This window comes from Pseudonaja textilis, chromosome 10, assembly GCF_049901715.1.
Source record: "Pseudonaja textilis isolate UNSWEBS1 chromosome 10, rPseTex1.2, whole genome shotgun sequence".
Lineage (NCBI taxonomy): Eukaryota > Metazoa > Chordata > Lepidosauria > Squamata > Elapidae > Pseudonaja > Pseudonaja textilis.
In genome coordinates this window covers 5,987,508-6,009,037 of record NC_141999.1, presented here as the reverse complement: position 1 = coordinate 6,009,037, position 21,530 = coordinate 5,987,508, and the positions used below count along the sequence as shown (strand labels likewise).

Below are 21,530 nucleotides of genomic sequence, written 5' to 3'. Positions count from 1 at the left end.
CAGCCTTCCTGCAGGTTGAAAGATGATAGTTTTTATTGGATACTCTAACTTAATGAACTCCTTTGTGGTAAAAGTAATTCAATAATGAATTGGGCTACTAGTTTGTCATCAACAGCTTGCTAGAAAACAAGAGAGAAGAGAGAAAGAGAAATGGAATTCGACTACATGATTGTTTTATCTCATTTACTTTAATTGTGTTACGAATACTGGAGAAACATTGTTAGCACCAGTGCAAAATTTTCCCAGAGCCAGGGAACAAAAGCCAATAAGTTTCTACAGAGAGTGCCATACTGCTGTTCACTATAGAGATATCAATATTATTGAGTTTCGTTGGTGGATTTCAAATTGTTTTCCAAGGAACTGAATGGAATTTATTGGAAGCTTCTCAGTGAGTGAATCACTCATGTTGAACTGTAACCAACAAGAAATGACCTTCTTCAGATCTTGACATTTTACACAAACACACACACACACTTTATTATATAAAAAATCATATCAGGTATCATAGATACCAAGCTAAGGAACGTCTGGGCTAGTACATAAGCACAGCTCAGAAAGGCATTGGGAACAACACCAGAGGTTCAGAGCACCAGTTACTTTGATAGAGCAGTCACCCAAGACGTTAGGTCTAAAGAGATCAATCTGAGCACAGCCTGGATTGATTACAGAAAAAGCTGTGACTCAGTGCCATACATACACAGGGGGTGTGCATAAGCGCACCAATGTGCCTACCGTCCCTGTCTTATTGTTTCTTTTATTTTTCTTATATATACCCATTTCATGTATTCATAACTATTTATACTTATACCTATTACCTTGTAAGCAATTGACAAATCAAAATAAATAAATAAAAAATAAATAAATATGAATCTGTGAATGCCTGGCACTGTACAAAGTCAACAGAACCTTCCACAAGAACTCAATGGTACTGTGGAAGACAACACTGGAATTCAACTTAAGACAAGTTGCACAAGTAACCATCAAATGTGGCATATATCAAGGTGATGCATTATAGCAGACATACAGACCAACTGTATGTACCTTGGTATCACATGGGAACTATGATGACGGCAAGGAGGAGAACAGTATCTAAGTATCACCAAAGGATGAGATAGGTTCTGAAGAATCGGTTCAATGGGAAGAACAAGATACGTGCCATCAAGATGTACGCTTGCCAATCATCAAATACCTTGTCAATAGTGAGCTGGCCAAAAAAGGACAGGGAAGCTGTCAATGTGAAGTCCCAGAAGTTCTTCACAATGTATAGAGGTTTCCCTGCCAAGTCCAACAGCCAGAGACTCTACACTAGCCAGAAAGAGGGCACTCAGGTGAGAGTCAAAGCTGCAATACAGCCACAATACAGAAGCCTGTTGATGGCAGATGAGATTCTGCTGAAACTTTGCTACAACTTTAAAAGCACAACTATAATGACGTGGGAAAATACCCAAACAAATCTGAATACCATACATGTAAGTACCCACAAAAACTTATATAACTATAAATTTATATATATACTCACCATAAATATATATATACAGCCAGCCCCACCTAACAGAACACGCTCCAACCAATCAGAACACGGCTAACCCCAACCAATCAGTTGAGAACACACCCCCCCAATTTGTCAGTTTTCACGGAGGAAGCAGCTGCAATCTAGGTATCTGAAAGCACAGGTCGAGACGAAGCCTGATGATGATGAGACTCACAAACGGCCTAGATACTTTCTCCGGAAAACCGTGTTGTTTTTGTAATTTTCAGGTATATGCAGGTCTTGCATGTTGGTCTTTCCGAAGATTGAGAGCATCTTGGCAACATTTTGATGAGGTCCCACTCACCACCTTCAGGCTGGTGCTTTCGGCTTCGTGCTTGTGCGAGCAAAGGGTGATCGTCTCCCTATATACACTGGTGGGGAGGTTGGCTGTGTTGCCATTTCTTGATTGGTTGATGGAGTTGATGTTTGCAAATTGGCTATCTTTTTATAAGAACATGTGCGGCTGAGGTATTGGCTGTGTGTCTATCAGCCTCCTCTGTTGTAATGACCTGGGTCATGGGTTGTGTGATGACCTTCTGAGTTCTATTGTTTTGATAGCCTGGGTCTTGTGCTGTAATCTCTTGGGTCGTTGGCTGTGTTGCAACATCTTGAGCTTTTGTGGTGTAACCTCCTGAGTTCTGTATATATGTTTGTTTAATTATAACAAAATCATAAATGCTTAATCATAATTGTGGGGCAGATCAAAAGGAAAGGGGGGGGGGCTCTCTCATCCTTTGGGGGGGGTAAGAGGGACCTGGAGGCTGGGAAGATCTGGATGGGGCAGAACCGGCTCCCCCTCAAATGGAAGGAAAGCAGAGGCCCCCCCAATCTGGTCTCCTGTCATTTCATATCTCCCCCAAGTCAGAGGAAACCTCTATCTCCTTTACCAGGTGTGGCTGCCTGGAGTTGGGGGAGGGAAGCTCCAAGAAAGACAGGCTCCTAATAACCAGGCTATCCCCCCACTTTAGCCTTCACACAAGAAGACTCCCCTGTGCTTTCCCCAGGCAGTGATGGCTGGGGTCGTGGGAGGGGCAGCAGAGCAGAGCGCCAAGAGGGACGAGAAAACTGATACCGCCAATGCCGCCCCATTCTGGATCTCTGAACTGGGTGGTGAGCGCAGACTTGCCCACTCCGTCCCCTCCCACCACCATCAGCCAGTACTTTTCCTGCCCTGGGCTGTCCCTACAGCCTGCAGCCATCGAGGAAGAGCCCAGGCCAGGAGAGGTGAGCTGGAAGGTGCGGGAGTGCCACGCAAATGCAAGTAGCACGGTGCTCCTGCACCTTCCGGCATCTCCATTGCCGCTTCAACCTGCCTGTGCCACCAGTCCCCTCTTGCTGCAACAGCACCATTACCTCATCCTGGCTGGCGAGGGCTGCACTGCTTTATGCAGGATTGCCCTCAGCCAAAGGGTGGAGGCCAGAGGGTGGGAGGGCCATGTGGGTGGTGCAGCCTTGTGTCTCCATACAGCCTGGATTAATTGCTTTGGAGCTGACATTTCTCTGCAGCCCACCAAAATTTTCCCACAGACCACCAGTGGGCTGCAGCCCACCAGTTGATGACCACTGTAGTAAAGGATCTGAGACTGAGGAAGACAGAGACCACCCATAAGAGAGAGAAGGGACTTTTTTCTTCCAATGTAGAAAGTTGTTGGTGTACATTCTTTAGTAAATTATAAGGGAATTTATGTAGGTTTGATTTTATTCGAGTAACATAGATATCCCTGATGCAAGTTTCAATGTGTCTGTGTGTTTGTGTGTATGTGTGTGTGTGCATGTGTGTGTATATTTTATAAGGAGCTACACTTAAAGACCATCCAGAATTTACAGCTGGCTCAGAATGTAATGGCATATGTAGTAATAAGAGCCTTTTGGTATGCCTATATGTCACTGCTTCTCTGCGAGCTGCATTGGTTGACAGTTGATTTCTCAGTGCAATTCAAGGTGCTGGTTATTACCTATAAAGCCCTATATGGCATAGGGATTGGATATCTGAGGGACCATTTACTTCCAATCATTTCTGCTGGCCGTTTCAGCCATCAAGAGTCACTTGATAGTGAGGTGGATTGTATATAAATTTCATAAACAATAAATAATACAATAATTTTACAGGACCCAAGCAAATGGACCTTCTCTGTCATGGTCACCACCCAGCATCCCCCAAAAGATAAGGACTGCATTCCCATAGAGATAAGGATTATGCAATAGAACTTATGCCCTCTCTCCTAGGGTTCTGGAAATCTCTTTAAATCTGACTTTCATCCAAGGGTTAGCGGATTACTGTATTTTTGCTGTCCATATTTTGTTTAACATGTTGCTTTTAAAATTGCTTTAGTCCGGGCTGTCTGTTTTATGTTTTATCTCTTTTTGTGGATTTTTTTTTTTTTGTCTGGAATATTATCCAAAGTCTATTGCAGTTGGGCAGCTATTAACAAATTTGAATGAATAAATAAATATGAATGAATAAATAAGCTATCCCTTTTGGTGTTCAGCATCATCAGACATACATTCTTTTTCCGAGGCATATCCAACAAATCTGTTTTCTCCATTTTGATCAGAGAAAATGGGATGCTAGCAAATTCTTTAGTACTGCCATTCGGTTTCTTAGATGTTACTAATTCACATCATCTGAAACATTTTTAAAAGCCATGGTCTAAAACCAGGTATTGATTGAATTCATATATCGCGATATAGTTTAATTAATATATTGCAATGGGCTGGGTTCATTTGTGGCCTTAAACCATGATTTATAAATAATAACAGATGGTTCGTGCAGTGCTTTAAACTACAATGAAATAAGGAGCATTTTTGCTTAGCTCAACATGCAATCATATCCATTGAACTGATTCAGTTTTTCAAATAACAGATGGATACAGTTCTATCCAAAAGTTACCAACAGCATTTTGTTGATTTAGTTTTTTAATCAGCCACTTTTATTACAGAAAATTTCAACTTATAAGTAGGAAAGATATTTGTCATTTTAAAAACTTCAAAAATATCTTGTCTTAAAAAAATACTTCTTTTAAAAAGTGCTGAAATGTTTATCCATTCTTGTTAAATAAAATGTTGCTCTTTTGGATGGGTGCCTATCTTTTACCCCTAAAATTACACATGTGATTTGGATCTGAATTCCTTAACTTTGGTGCAAAAGGTCCAATTATAAGAATTTTAAAAATATTTTTAAAGTGTCCATATTTCCAAGAAAATAACAAAACTAATAAAATAAAATGTTAAATATTCTAATAACTGTTGCCACCACCTCCATTAGAAGAGAAATAAGGATTTGTCCTTACAGGAGCAGCTGTAGTAGATGTGAACCTGAGGATAAAAGGATGCATTTTAAATAATATTTTATTGAATAATTAGCAGAATTATTCTTAGTGTATACACAAACCCCATTATGAATCTTTATTAAATAATCTCCTTTAATACTAATGGCATTTTTATTACATAGTAGTACATAAATATTAATAAATAATGTAAAAATGAAATAATAAATTATTATACACCTTAATATATTATTAAATGAAAATTATTACTAATAAATAAAAATTACAGGTAGTCCTTGAGGTATGTTCTATCATTTAACAACTGACAGATCCTACAAAAGCTACATATAACCCTGTTTCAAAGTTATGATGGCTGCAACATCTCCTTATGACCAACTACAGGAATGCTCTGGACTCTTCCAATTCCAACCCACTGAAACTGTTACAACTGTGTTATCAAAGTGTGCACAATACTGCAGAAGCTTTCTGCAATGTTCAGCAGCTTCTGCAATGCTATGCAGACCTCACTAAAGTAATGAAAAGGAGCACTTTGTACTCGATCCACACACATTGATGACCTGAACACAGCCTCCATTTTGTTGGTGGAACAAAATGGTGGCTGTTCTGGAATTACACCATTTGGCCATGCAAAAAAGCAATTCATTCCAACACTTTGGAAGGCCCTAGAGCAAGGGTCTTCAAACTTGGCAAGTTTAAGACTTGTGGACTTCAACTCCCAGAATTCATAAGCTAACATGACTGGAGGAGGAATTCTGGGAGTTCATGTTCACAAGTCTTAAAACTGTCAAGTTTGAAGCCCACTGCCTTAGAGCTCTTCAAATAGTCAATAAGGAAGAGGATGTTTGGCCTGATGGAGTGGGAGGACCTGGTAAAAATCGAGAAAGAACTATGGAGACTCAAGGGGCAGCTTTCAGGACCAGCTCCTTGCCAAAACTATGGTCACAAGCCACAGTCACCCCCATCTTCAAAAAGGGAGACCCCAACCTAGTTGAAAATTATAGATCAATCTCTTTATGCTGCATCACCTGTGAAGTCATGGAATCAATTATTAATCAATCCATTATCCTCCACTTAGAGACAAACAACCTACTCTCTAATAAACAATTTGGTTTCAGAAAAAACTATCCTGTAATCTGCAACTCTTACACTGCAAAAACATATGGACTACACAACTCCATCAGGGCAAAATGATAGACGCAATCTACATAAACTTCTGTAAAGCCTTTGATTCAGTGGTACATGACAAACTACTCCTAAAACTAAAATCTTATGGTATCTCTGGACACCTACATAATTGGATAGTAAAACAGACAACAAATGGTCAAAATTGGGAGTGTCCTATCAAATTCTGTATCTGTCAACAGTAGGATGCCCAAGGCAGTGTTTTAGGACCAACTCTCTTCATATGCTACATAAATGACCTCTGTGATCATATTAAGAGCAACTGTGTTCTCTTTGCTGATGATGTAAAACTATTCAACACCACAGTCAATACTACTACCCTCCAAAAAGATCTTGACTATGTATCAGAATGGTCAATGACATGGGAACTTCAAATGTCAACAAATAAATGCTCTGTCTTACATATTGGCAAAAAAAATAATAATCAGAAAATAAAATACAAGCTAAATAGTCAAGACCTTGTTGATGATCCAAACTCTGTCAAGGACCTTGGAGTACTCAACTCTAATGATCTAAGTGCTAGAGCCCACTGTAACTACATAGCCAAAAAGGCATTAAGAGTTGTTAACCTAATCCTACGTAGCTTCTTCTCTGGTAATAACACACTACTAACTAAAGCATACAAAACATTTGCTAGATCTATACTTGAATACGGCTCATCAGTCTGGAACCCATATGATGTATCTGATATTAACACAATTGTAAAAGTCCAGAAATATTTCACAAGAAGAGTTCTCCACTCCTCTATTCATTGCAGATTACCTTATGCCACCAGACTTGAAACTCTAGACCTAGAAAACTTAGAACTATGCCGCCTCCGGTCTGATCTAAATATAGTATATAAAATCATACATTGCAATGTCCTACCTGCAAATAAATACTTCAGCTTCAATCATAACAATACAAGAGCACACAATAGATAAAAACTCAAGGTTAACCGCACTAAACTTGACTGCAGAAAATACGACTTCAGCAACAGAGTGGTCAATGTTTGGAATACTTTACTTGACTCTGTGGTTTCTTCCCCAAACCCCAAAAACTTTAACCTTAGACTGTCTACTATTGACCTCACCCCCTTCTTAAGAGGCCTGTAGGGGGCGTGCATAAGCACGCCAATTGTGCCTACCATCCCTGTCCTATTGTTTCTTTTTATTTTTTCTTATAAGTATCTATGTCATATATTCAAAACTATATTTATTCTTGTACCTGTATCTTGTAAGCGATTGACAAATCAAATAAATACTAAAAAAAAAATACTAAAATGCAATCAGATCATGGGGCATCTCAGGGGGTGAAGGAGGCTTTGGGAGAACCAGGACAGGCAATCCTGCACCTCAGCTTCCAATGTCCCCCGTTAACAGCTCACACATTGGTTTAACAATTCATTGAGAAAAGCAGGAATGGAGGGGGGTGGTTCCAGTGGTGGGATTCAATTTTTTTTTACTACCGGTTCTGTGGGCGTGGCTTGGTGGGTATGGCAGGGGAAGGATACTGTAAAATCTCCAGTCAGAGGTGGGATTTTCCGGTTCTCCGAACTACTCAAAATTTCCACTACTGGTTCTCCAGAACTGGTCAGAACCTGCTGAATCCCACCTCTGGGGTGTTCACTTAACAACTGTCACAATATGCAATGATAATGTGCAGGTTCTATTACAGTCCTATCTTGAGGACACTCTGTAATAATAAATGTCTCTGTTGGTACTAATAATATTGTTAGTATCAGCAGTTTTAAAGCTGTGTTGAAGAAACCACAGTGGCCTTTTATATCTATTGTGATGAGAAATAACAGTTGAATCTAAATATCACGTTTTTAAAAAAAGAATATCTTATTATGGTTTACTAGGAGAAGTAGATCAGGTTTTGGATCAGAATGGGGCGGGGAGTCATGTTTTAGAAGGCAAATCAAGGTTGGTGAAAAGAACAGAAGGAATGGAAAGTGACTGAGAGACTTAAGAAAATAAAATAAAACCACTCGGTATTCCTGGATAGGGAATTATGTTGGAATAGGAGAAAAACTATTGGTGAAAGATGTAAAAGCTTTAAGAATTCAGCAACTGGAGTCAAGTAAAATATAAATGACTGCACATTTTCTAATTGTCCAAAAAATGTAACTTCACTAGCCATGGTTCGCATTGATGGAGAAACAAAGTAAGGCCAATAAAAGGCTGTTTTGGAATGATAAATAGGATACCTGAGCCACATCTATTTATCACATTTTTGGGTTGTGTATAATGGTAAGGGTTGCTTCTTCAATATTATGAGTTTAAGAGCAGGCCATTTCTGTGGGATCTGCACCCACCTCTTCCTTGCCCTATTTAGTTAGATCAATTGCCGACATGATCTTGGACCCCTTATAGAGAGGGCAAGCCATTGTCTGCATGGAATAGGAAGCCAAATCAGGACCACCCCCGCCCCACATACACACTTTTCCCCCTCTGATCTTTTTAACTTTTCTTTTTCCACTGTACTTTCCCATTTATCATTTTCTCTTACTTGGAGTGTTTTTTAAGGAAGAAGAAAGGAGATTTGCAATGCAACAAAAGTGGCTTCTTTGCTTCTCGTTTTTAAAAATTGCCAACTCATCAACACTATTATTGCAGTTCTTATTATTTCAAATTTATCTGAAAGGAAAAGGATAGAGGCAACAACCAAAAGAACTCCATTGCTTCTAGTGTCCTTGAAAAAATCCATAGATGAACTCTTCCTTGTCCTTTATAAACCCCGCTTTGTGATCTCCCAAAATCTTTTATTGAAGAGGAAGAAATCCTGAACCTTGCTTGCTTTCCCATCTATTTCCAACCCTTCTTCCAATTTCAGAATCTATTCTCCATCCCAACTGAACAAATTTCAAATTTGAGTGAAAGGTAATCCTTATGCTGTTCAAAATGACACTGACATATTCATACGAACACTACAAAAGCTGGGTAATGATTGGATGGGGGAACTGCCAGTCAAAGACTGGCCACATTGGGAACATCTTACTGGATTATATTCCAAACAGAAGAAACAGCTGGAGAAAGGGAATTAGGAAGTGCTGGTGGAAAGCAATGACCTTTTTCAACCTTGGAAAATTTCAGATGTATGGACTCCAGCTGCCAGAATCCCCCAGCCAGCCCAGAGGAATATACATACTAGCTAGGAAATTATATCACATATCACATCAGGTAACAGGTTTAAGAATAATTTTAAGACCCAAAAAGGCTACAATTGATGGAGTATAGATAATGTTTAGAAATAGGTAGATCTATTTTAAATCCCATTTTGAGTTATCTATGTTATAAAAATCTGGATTGTTTTGGTTACTATGTTAATCAGGTGTCGATTTTTCCTATGTTCCACAAAGTTAGGTTTCCCCTTTTTGGTTAAAAAGGTTTGTAAACTGTCAAAGGGGTTTAGTGGTAATAGCAGAAAAATTGATAATCAGGGACACACATATGCACACAAATACATTAAAGGAGGAAGTGTGATAGGCTGCTTACCCATAAGAAGCAGAAAATGGATACTGAGGCCCATCCCCTGCCATTGCTGGATCACGAACACTACTAGAAGCTTTGGTTGGATTCCTTTGCTGATAAGAATAACCAGGTTGAACCAAAGGGATGTAGCTGAGGACAGGAGTGTAAGGTGAGCGAAAGATTTGTTGTGGGTTGTAAGGAGTTACCTATAGAACAGGAAGGAAAAGTAGGCTGTAATGGCTGTGTCTAAGAATGTAGAAAGATTCCCATTTGATCTGGCCCAGCATCCACCCATCTATTTATTTAATCATCCCTCTCATAATATATGACTCTAAAATATTACCCTAAAGGAAAACAAATAAAATAAACCCCTCCAAGGGGTAACTCATTCCAGAGGAAATGTATAGTCACAGAGAAATCATTGCTACCTTATTACTATGTTTTTGTTGGAACATCTACCATGGCACTTCTGGGTTAAAAGGATTAGCCAGTGACATCACTGTTGCCCAAGAGACAACTGAGGAGGCTCCTTTCATGCCCTTGGCATTTTCCCACTGAAATGGTACCTATTTATCTACTTGCATGTGCGGGCTTTCAAACTGTAGGTGGGCAGGACAGAGAAGTCACTCACCCTCCAAGTCTCATTAGGTGGCATTATTTCAAACAGGGAACCTGGAGGATGCCTACCCTATGCAACTTTGTGAAACAGGCAGGGATATCCTTTACATCCTAACTGCACATTTCATGGTATGGGAAGCATACATTTCATCCCCATCATAACAACCTTGAAATGTAGGATGGGCTAAGGTTATCTCTAAAGTGACCCAGCTATCTCCACATCAAATAGAGACTTGAATTTGAATGTCCACACCCTTCTCTTTTCCCTTTGTCCTCAAGGCTCTTTGGGAAGATATATTCTCAAGTGAAAAGAATATAAAATAAAATGTTTTCTGGGAGAGTTTATGCTCCTTTTACCACTGAATACATGAACAAAATAGATTTAAGCCTGGAAAGGAACTTCCCAGTTTTCAGCCATAAGAGAGAAACAGAAAGATTCAGGTACATCAACTGAAGATACCAAAACCAGTCTACATCTTGTTCAAATACATGTTGCCTTCTTTGCATTATTCTTCTCCACCAATCTTTTCTCTTTTTGAGGGGGAGAGAGAGGGAGAGGCTGTATGAAACTGTGGCTTTGCCATTTGCAATTTAATGAAAGTTGCAGCTTTATATGGACACTGTGTTGAAAGCTGCCTCGTTCTTCAGTTTTCCTCCCCTATGAAGATGTTTCTGTTTTACAGCTTCAATCTCAGGTACCTTTTAGAGAAAGCTAGGAGGAGGTATGGCAATTCTTTGTCTCTCTATCTTTCAGAAGCCTCTCCGGTTGCCTACATTTCCCAACTTCAATTGTTCCTTCAATTGTTTTGCCTTTAAAAGTCATTTATAAATCAAAATTTCTTTCATCAAATTAAAATAATTTTGGGTTGGGGGTGGGGATTATACAGATTACCCAAGATCTATTTGTGAATTATTGAGGTTGAACATTTTATTTCTATTTCAGGAAAAAGCTGCCCAGAGGTAAGTGGCCATAATAAATGCTAAATTATTTAGAATTCTCAAATCCAGGATAGAAATGTAACGTAGCACTTATTTCACTATTGCCACAAGCCTTTACTCAGGTTAGTACTTAGAAAATCTATCAAGAGTATGTGGATGAAAACATTAAAAAAAATGAACTAACAAATTAAACCATAGTACAATTTCTGCACATATTAATCAAGAAATATGCAACTCATCTTTTTTGATTATGAAAAATAATACATATTTCCAAGCAGCTCATATATTATCCCCCTCATATTTGGGAGATCTAGACAAAGTTGTTAGCTTTTTTAGGAATGGTAAAAGTGACACAATCTTACATCCTTTGCCTTTAAAGTTATAGTTTACTTAATTTAATTATTTATTTTATTCCCATTTTTCTTGAGAAGCTCTAAATTCATGGCTTGGGGTTGATTACATGGAGCATTTTATGAAAGGCCATCTATCTACAGATTCAAAACCTGAAAAAGACATTCCTTTTGGCAGGGGAAAAGGTCAGATCAAATTGGTGACTATTGTATTCATCCATCCATTCATGTATTTTTCATAACAGCAATAGGGGAGTAGATTGGCATTATAACGTTTGTTTTCAGATTTCCCTGTCTAGTACCCTGTATAACTTTGGGATTTTCAGTGATCACCCATCAAAATATTAAACAGGTCTAACCCTGTTTATCTCACACCTGACTCTCTTAGGAAAGTAGCACTTTCTTTTTATTTAATCAAGGAATCCGTAAGCATGCAGAAATAGTACAGATTTCTAAAATATATTATTAAAAGCTTCAAAAGATCTAGATTCTAGAAGGTGTTGTAAGCAATTCAACTTATCAGTTGAATTCAAATAAAACAAACAAAAATGATTGGGAAATACATTTTATCTATGGGTAATATATTTTAGCCTGCAATAGCTAAATGGAACAGTGAAATATTGCAGATTTGGGGGAAGGGGCAGAAGTAAAAGAGCTGTGTTGTAATATTTTCTAAGTGGTTCTCATTTATAGTATATAATAACTCTCTGCTTAAAACTGATTGTCCCAAGATGCTGTATGCATCACAGGAGCGCTGGGTGGTATCCTAACAAGGCATATTCCAAGTACAGGGGTCAGCATTGTTTGTAGCAAGGGTTCCTTTTTTTCCCTTTTGGAAAAAAAGGAAATTGCAATCCCTGATTAAGACTGTTACTAGAGAATGCCTTCTTATCTCTCTTAGGGATTTACTGCCAATGTCCCTCTTCAATTAAAAGACTGAGGCTGAGTGAGATGGAATGACTCAAAGCCACAGATTTAGTACCCCCTCCCCAAATTTATGCTACAAGTGACTTACAGAACTTCCACTGTACCTGTCTGGAATAGCACCCCAGTTGAGGGTGTAAAGTTTGCTGGTACGGGATCCGTGCTCTTTGCTGATACAAACTCTGTTCCAAATGAATAAGAGAAAAACCAATTTATATTGTGTAATGTTCTGAAGTTCCTAATCAAAATGCAATATAATAAACAAAGAAGAACTATTAAGATGATTCTTCAAGGATTACAACAAACCAATTCAATCGTACCAAAAATAATTTAAACTGCCATCCTAGGAACTGTAGGATTGTTTAGAATCCCCCCCTCCAAACTCACAGAGTTCAACCTCAAAGAGCAAATCTGAAACTGAATATCACCCTTCCCCCCTTTCTCTAAAATCAGTTTTCCAACTATTGGAAAATGAGTCAAGGAAAAAAGAGGCAGAACGTTAAGTTCAATGGGGTATCATAAACAATTCTAACCCTCAGCCTCATCTTCAGTCAGGGGGAAATTTAGACAAGCCCTTGAGCTGTTATAAATAGTTTCCTTCCCATTGCTGACAATGTCAGAGATTTTTATTAAAATAATACCTAGAAAGGGAGAGGGGATTTTTCACTACAGGGCTTTACAAATCTATGGGATTTTCTTTCATTTTGACTTGAATGTAAAATACAGGCAACCACAACTATGGTAACAAAAACAATTTACAGACAGCAATAACAAATTCACTCATAGAAGTAAGAACTATGGTATCTGTAATGAAGAATAAAATAATATGACTTAGTATAAAAAGAGTTACATTGTAAGAAAGAAAGGACATCTTTAATCATTTTGTCTTCATGCCCTACAAAAGTAAAGTAACAACCTCCAAAGATCAACTCACTGTCAGTAATCTGCTGTGGTAGCAATTAAATATTGCTCTGGCCAATGAATTAAAACTTGATTGGTGTACAAAAAGAATTCTATAATGGGAGCAGACCCTATGGCATCTGAGTATTGAGCCTGTGAAATCCCTGCAAGAAGTAGATTTATAACAGCAAAACAAAACAGAAATATTCTGTGTGTCACTCTGTCCTCTTCATTAAGGAGGCCATTTCCCATGGTAAGGTGCAAGTCAAAATATCCTCATGTTGATTTGACTCCTCCTCCCTTCACAGACAAGATAAGCAGATTTTTAGACAACATAAAAGTGATTTATTATTGCTTTCTTCCACTGTGCTGTTTTGATTTCTTGGAATTTCCTGGAGGATACTTGAACCTACCTAGCTTTTGATACCAAACGCAATTGGCCAGATGTTGGCTTTAACCTATAAAATAATACATAATCTAATACCTTGGTACCTTCAGGACCCTTTGCCTTCTCCAATTGTATTTGACCTATTGGCAGTGTTTTTCCCAAAAGAAACTGTTGGTAGTGTCCTATTCCTGGCCAATGCAGGCAGGGGATGCTGAAGCCAGGAGGTTTCTCAACAATGGTCCTGGAACGTCCCTCATCCTTAACATAAGCAGTACTCTACTGGATAAGATACCTGGCCTATCTGGTAGTCTCTTCTAACAGTGGCCAAGCAAGTGCATAAGGAAGACAATTTCTGGGAAATTTGCAGGGGTGCTTGAATATTTCCAAGTCTGATGGCATGGCAGAAAAATGGGATTGCTTTAGATTCCCAATAACTTCAATTTTCATCACCCTGTCTTGTGTCCATCTTCAATATTCTTCCTTGGGAAGTCTTTTTAGAATTGCAGCTCTTTAATATTTGGAGCAGCCAGCTCCAATTGGGAGACTGAAGTGGGAGCCAGATTTAAATTTGTCCATCCTCAGTAAAATTTTATAAAAGAATAGTAATTAACCAGTTCTTTAATGCCTGGCCTGGTCTATCAGAAGCAGAAGATTGTATCCATAATAATTGCAATTAATATCATGAGTATTGATGTTACTGTAACAATGCAACGTAATCAATAATCTATTGAAAATATGTAAGAAATCATACAACCTTCTTTTGGTGAAGGTTGGTGAAGGTTTGCTTCCTATTGTATGTCACTGAACAAAGGCTTTAGATTGCAGCTATATTAAGCTATTTTCTTGCACCAGGCAGCATATGAGGTCTGATGATGACATCATCATCATCATCATCATCATCATCATCATCATCTGTAAGTACCACCCAAGAATGGCATGAAACAATGCCATCAAAGTTCTGTTCTTTATTTGCTTACATCAAAAAACCAGAATTTTGCCAAACTAAACTTATGCTACTTTCTCCCTAATGGATATACCCTGTGAGTAGCTAACCTTTCTTGCTCTGCCTTGGCTCCATGTCCAAGCTGTGCTACATCTTGTCTTGCCTACCTCCTTGAAATGTGTTTCTTCCTTCCTGGGAAACTATTGTTTCATTGTTGTCCATCACACTACCTTCCCTTCCATAGGCACCATCTCTCACAGTAAGCCATTAAACAAAACTGACATCAAAATATCATAAACCAGAGTCTGTCCAGACCTGAAATATCAGGCAATCTACTTATGCTGACTGTCATCTGCCAGAAGTTCGATTCTTACCTCAAGGTTGGATCAACCTTCCATTCTTCTGAGGTCAATAAAATGAGGACCCAGATTGTTGGGGGCAATATGCTGACTGCAAACCACTTAGAGCGGTCTGTAAAGCATTGTGAAGTAGTATATAAATCTGAGTGCTATTGTTATTGCTAATCCCACAGATCCAACCCTATGTTATTTGCAGTTTTATGACATCTTGCCAGTTATCTATATTTCCAATTTATTTATTTATTTATGAATGAAATTTATCTGACTATCCAAAACCAACTGGATTCTAGGCAGCTCATGAAATGTACATAATAAAAGCAGGACACAAAATCAAAATAAAGTGAATCAAGAACATTAATCAAAATAAATGACTATAATGATAGAATTAGAGAAGATTGCCCCGTTATATACAGTTCATCCCCATTGGTCTTCCATGCTTTCAGGAAGGCTAGGAATGTTAGGGCCAACCATGCTTCAAGGGACAAGCTTTTTTAGAGAAAAGTTTACGTATGGTTTATCTTGCTACTGAAAAAAATCCATAATTTCCTTGTGCTTCTAGAATGACAATAATGTTGTATCCTCTTCTACTTACCTTCCTTCCAGCTCAGTAGAGACAGAATTATTGATACCTTAGAAATAACTCTACTCCACAATAAGCATATGTGCAACTATTACCTGATACTGAGGGAAACTTGAATGGTTGGGAAAAACAGGAGGTGGAGGGTAGTTCAAACTCAGCCACATTGGTTGCTTCAATGAGGTAGTAGTTGAAGTTGTTGGAAATCGTGGGGTAAACACATTCCCGCTGTATTTAAGGTTGTTCTTATCGATAGCTGTTGAAGTTGCTATGAAAGATAGAAGACAGAAACATATCCTGGAATGCCAAATTCTTTTTTCCCCTAAATTGTGTACAATATTATATTTTTAATGCAGATATATTATGAAAATTAGGTAACAACTGTTTTCATCTTATATTGCTCTCCTGAGGAGAAAGCTCCCTTGAGATATTATGGAATTTATTCCAGGAGATTGCATATAGACTTGCAAACTATGTTCTTTCCTCCATTCTGCATGATTCCTGAAGTCTTGAGCTGTCCCTCCATCCTTCCCACAGCAAACTCCAGGTCTGATCCCTGCCATGCTCAAACAGCCCAACAGAAGACCAGTTGCTACATGCATGCAAACTGTGGGACATAAGGCAGAACAAAAGCACAGAGCACACCCTCTACTTCTGGTTCCCATTAAAATGCCAACAGGATCATTGTGCCCAAATGAAAAGAAGCCAGTATCTTGATCTATCTCTGGGAGGCTTCAGTGTTACTGAAGTGTCATGGTCAATTAGTTCTGGATATGTAACTTTCTTTCCTGGAGTAGGTGTGAACTTCATCTTTTTTACCAGACTCACTGGCTCCAAATGCTATCAAACTAAAACTGTAAACCCTCAATTTGCATGAACCAGTCCTAATTCATTATGTACTACTACTACTACTATGATGCCCTCCAGGGGTGGGATTCAAAATTTGTAACAACTGGTTCAGTGGGTGTGGCTAGGTGGGCATGGCTAGGTGGGTGTGGTCATGTGATTGGGTGGACATGGCTGCTTCTTCTTCTTCTTCTTCTTCTTCTTCTTCTTCTTCTTCTTCTTCTTCTTCTTCTTCTTCTTCTTCTTCTTCTTCTTCTTCTTCTCCTTCTCCTTCTCCTTCTCCTTCTCCTTCTCCTTCTCCTTCTCCTCTTCCTCCTCCTTCTCCTCCTCTTCCTTCTTCTTCTCACCCCCCTTCTGCACTTCAGGAAAGCCTGAGCTTCCCTGGGACTCAGGAAGGAAAAAAATGGAGCATGGGGGGAGCGTAATGCAGCACCCCCCCTGCACTCCATTTTGGGGCCTTCTGGGCCTCAGGGAAGCCTCCTGGGGGACATTTTTGCTCCCAGAAGGCTCCCCAGGGTTCAGGAAGAAAAAAAATAGAGCCTGGGATGTCGCATCATGGCGGTGCAGGAGAATCTTGATCTGTTCTCCTGCACTGAGTTTTTCGCTTCTGGTAACGCTTCGTCTCAGAGGGATCAGCAAAGTGAGGAGAAACTCTCAGAGTTAATTTGGGAAATTGCGATCCTGAACCGACAAGGAAGAGAGCCTGAAGTCCAAAGTGGAAGAATTCTGCTCCCAATGAATGGACCTGGAAATGCAATGAGCTATTGAAGAAGGAAGCGGCGAGACGATAGTGAACTGATTTTTGACAAATTAACAATGCTGGGAATTTCCCTGGATTATAACTGAAATATTGGTATGGACAGTTGCTGGTACTAAGGAAAAACAGGGTAAAAGGGGTAAAGATGGAGACTGGTGGAAGCAATTTAGCTTCCCACCCTCAACGCCAGGAGGATAGTGGAACTGATAGTCTGAGAAATCGCTGAGATAAATAACAGAACGAGGAAACAGAATCGAAAGGATATTATTTGGTACTACTTGATACTACCTTTAACTGTTTAGACTGAGATTGTTGTGGCCAGCTGGACTGAGGAGAGTGACCCAAAAGGAGCTTAATAAAAGAACAAGGAGTGACTGTGCAACTTTTGGAGGCTACATTGTGAATGCCAACTTCCAGTAAACTCTGTCACAGTGTTTGGAAGAGACACATAGAATAGTGTTCAGAAATAAATCTGATATATGACAAGCTGTTAGAATCTGACTCAAATGAACATTGAAAAATATTTAATTGCTATATTTACTATATCTACTATATTTACTATATTTATTAACATTTAATATTGTACTTAATATTTGAACTCATTTAATTATTTATTATTAGATTCTACTAGGACTTTCTACCTCCTTCTTTGCATTATTTTATTGTTCTCTTTGAATTTGAATATCTTGACTTATACACATAAATTTTATTATATATCTTTCTTCTGTTGTCTGTTAAAAAACTAGGATTGATAAATTGCATATTGAAATTAATATATTTTGTCAAATAGAACAATAGATTAATAGAGAAATATAAATATAAACACCTACCTGCAATTTTGGTGATAAGATATATTTGATTGTAGGGATTAATACTGAATAATAATTTAGTAACTATTAGTGATAGGTTAATAATGTATTGATAATTTATTGATAATTCAATGACAATTTTAAATTGGACAATTGAAAAATGATTCTTCTGTTTTTGGAAATATTAATTGATTAACTACCTGATTAATTGATAATAATTATTAATTTTAGTAGTGATAGAAAATTAATTTAACTAGTTTAATAATAAAAGAAATTTTCAATTAATTAATTCAAAATATTTAGAAGCTCTTAACCATTTACATAGTTGATGGTAATCTGGGATAACATATGTAAAATTGTAGATGAGCAATACAAGATCATTAGATATATGACCAGCATCTCTACTACTAAGACCAGAAAAAAACCAGTACCAATGGTGGCATTATCTAGTCCTGCACCATCTACCCAACATACGATTGAAGGGATGTTGGCACCTGAGAAACCGAGTACTACGCCTAGCGCCCAGTCAGTACAAGCCTCCCTATTAGCAATACAAGAAAAGATGTTGATGCTGCAAGAGTCAATGTCAAAGAGTCATATCAAAAGTAGAGCTGATATGGATATGATGAAAACTGAACTGAAGATTGAAATAGGGGAAATTAAGGCTGAAATTAGGAATCTGGATGAAAAAAAAATGGGATCGATTCAGGAATCAATAAAAAAAAAATGAGGAAAGGAATAGAATAATAGAACAACGATCTGACCAAGCTGAGGAAAAATTAGAACATATGGATCAATTAACTCACAACACACCATGTATGTAAATATTGATTTTTTTATTAAAAAAGAGCAACTTTTACTCAAAATCAGGCAAAGCAGGCAGGCAGATTGAGTTGCTCACAGAATCACAGATTCACTCAAGAGATCTGTGTTTCTGCCATCGCCTACCTGAGTCTGCACTGCTTCAGTCCTAAGGAAGGTTGGTCTATGCTTAAAAGCAGAGCCGAAGATCTAAAGATTAGCTAGAAATCAAGAAATCCAAGGATTTCTTCCTTTCTAGCTAATCTAAATCTCCTGGAACAGCTGATGGTCAAGAAAAGAAAAAGGAAGAATAGCAACTTAGCAGGCAAGTTTGCCAAGTAAGAAGTGAGTGGGCAGGGAGGGTTCCTGCAGGCCATGTGGGCGGCGCTGCCATGTGTTTCTGCGCAGCCTGGATTAATTGCTTTGGGGGGGTGCTCTGGGGGTGACATATCTCTGTGGACCTCTAAAATGTTCTCGTGGTTGGTGACCACGGCATTAAAGAACTCCGGGGCAAAAGGGATGATTTATCCTATTATTGTTGCCTATGGATTTTGCAAAATAAGCTAGAGAGAAATATATCACAGAGAGGGCTACCATTGAGGCTCTTGCAGGGAAGGCAAGCAGTGAAGGCAGCAATGGGGAGTTTGCTTCGGTGGCTTTGGCAGGGGCAGCAAAAGGCAAAAGGGGAGCAGCGGTGGGGAAAAGGAGAGCAACAGGAGAGAAAGGTGAGCAATGGGGGTGGTGGTGAAAAAGGACAGCAAAGGAATGGGGTGAATGATAAGCGCTTTGGGGTTGAGAAAAGGAAGAAAGTGGGGGTGGTGGCGGCCACTGCTGGGGCTTTGAGAACCCTTTTGCCCCAATTCTCTCACAGCACCTCCACATGCGATGGCAGCGGGGGACCTGGCTGCCTCCCTTAAGGAGCACCATCTCCATCTCTGCCTGCTTCCTTTTGTTTTGCCCTGGAAGAAGCAGGCAGAGGTGGCAGAGTCGCTGCAGTGACAGCGCTGCTTATGGGAAGCAGTGCATCCGCCACCCTACCGGTCAGAGCACTGCTGCCGCCGCTTGTTGTGCCACCGCCACATGGTAGGGAGAGCTGGGAGAGCCCAGGGATGGGGGGAGCAAGTAGGTCGGCCCCAGCCAGCGCTGCTAGAGGGATGGGGCCACGCCAGTGGGGAAGCCAGCCAGCCGAGCCTGGGGATGGGGGGGGCAGGTAGGTAGACTGAGCGAGGCCCAGGGAGCCCTGGATATGGCTGGGGGAGGCCTGGGGAGCCCTGAAGATGGCTAGGGAAGGCTCAGGGAGGCCCAGGGACAGTGTGGGGAGGGCTAGCATGACTTGAAGGCTTACCTATGAGCAGGCAGCTCAGTGGAGAGACTCGTATCATCTCTGGGCTGCTTCTCTCACCTCTCCCCACAGAGCAAAAGGCAGGCAGAATAGCTGCCCTGGCAGAAGCAGGCTGCAGGCATGTCATGCATGTGCACAATGTTGCACATGTGCAATAGGGACTGACTGTGCAGGGAACGGAGAAGCGGATGGAGAGGGGCAGGGCCAGCAAGAGCCCCAATTTACTGGTTCTCTGAACTACTGAGAACTGTAACAACCGATTCTATAGAACCAAGCCAAACCAGTAGAATCCCACCCCTGAGCCAAGGGCATGATTTGCCAGTTCTCCAAACTGTGCAGAATCATAACAACCAGTTCTATAAAACCAGTCTGAATCAGTAGAATCTCACCCCTGATGCCCTCCTTTTAATTGTGAAATTTCCCACTATGGATATCGACACAGCCACAGACAGGAATATCTGTTTTGATACAGGCCAGAATTTTTTTAAAGAAACAATTTTGTTGTAGAACAAAGCCTTTTATTCTCAAGATAACATTTAGGTCCCACATACTTTCCTAGAAAGTTAAAATGCTAGACAGCCAAAATTCTAACCTTTACCTGGAAGAGTATCTATCTATTCCAATGAACAAATAGTCCATTGAGATGGTAGGACTAAAAAGCATTTTGGAGTCACAGGAGAAATTTCATCTATTTGTCTTTTGGTAAATAAGATGATGGCAAGTAGTTTTTGAATAGGTACTTCCCTTGAAGCCAATTTTGTCTTTATGGCATGCTCTCAAAATTCCAAGTATTCTTACTAGCTGAAATGGTTATGGATTTCTGTTTTAACCTTTTCATTGAAAAGATTATCTTTGTATTCAATGTGCTATCCAGGATAACTAGTAGTCTGAATTCTGGTGAAAGACTATAGATATCTAGTACAGAAGATAAAATATCTTTGAGAAGGAATAACACATAAATATCTTTATATGTGGGAGGGTGCAAGGAAATGCTTAGAGCCACAGAATGTTTCACATTTTCTATGGTTAAACTTTTTTCTATTATGAGGGACCAGTACAGAAAAGTAAAGTCCTACACTTAGGCAAGAAAAACCAAAGGTACACATATAGACTGGATGAAACCAGGCTCAATAGCAGTAACTGTGAGAGGGATCTTGGAGTCTTAGTGGACAACCAGCTAAATATGAGCCAGCAGTGTGCAGCAGCAGCCAAAAAAACTAATGCAATCCTAAATTGTATTAACAAAGGGATACAATCAAGATCAAGGGAAATACTAATACCACTCTATAAAGCCTTAGTAAGACCACACCTAGAGTACTACATCCAGTTTTGTTCACCACATTATAAAAAAGATGTTGAGACTCTAGAAAAAGTACAGAGAAGAGCAACCAGGATGATTAAGGGACTAGAGGCTAAAACATACAACGAACAGTTGCAGGAACTGAGCTTGGCTAGTCTAGTAAAGAGAAGGACCAGGGATACATGAACTGAGCTTGGCTAGTCTAGTAAAGAGAAGGACCAG

The 21,530-nt window shown here is 39.4% G+C and overlaps 1 protein-coding gene across 1 annotated transcript in view; it reads right to left on the bottom strand.

Annotated features, from left to right (window-relative positions):
- Positions 1–4,767: 4,767 nt before the first annotated feature.
- C10H1orf94 (chromosome 10 C1orf94 homolog) overlaps positions 4,768–21,530 on the bottom strand; it is a 50,252-nt gene continuing 33,489 nt past the window's right edge. Inside the window, exons 3-6 of the mRNA XM_026702690.1 lie at positions 15,552–15,721; positions 12,394–12,468; positions 9,480–9,661; positions 4,768–4,846 (exon numbers count right to left, since the gene is read on the bottom strand). Of these exons, the coding sequence (XP_026558475.1) occupies positions 4,768–4,846; positions 9,480–9,661; positions 12,394–12,468; positions 15,552–15,721 (506 nt within the window). The remainder of the gene's footprint in view (positions 4,847–9,479; positions 9,662–12,393; positions 12,469–15,551; positions 15,722–21,530) is intronic.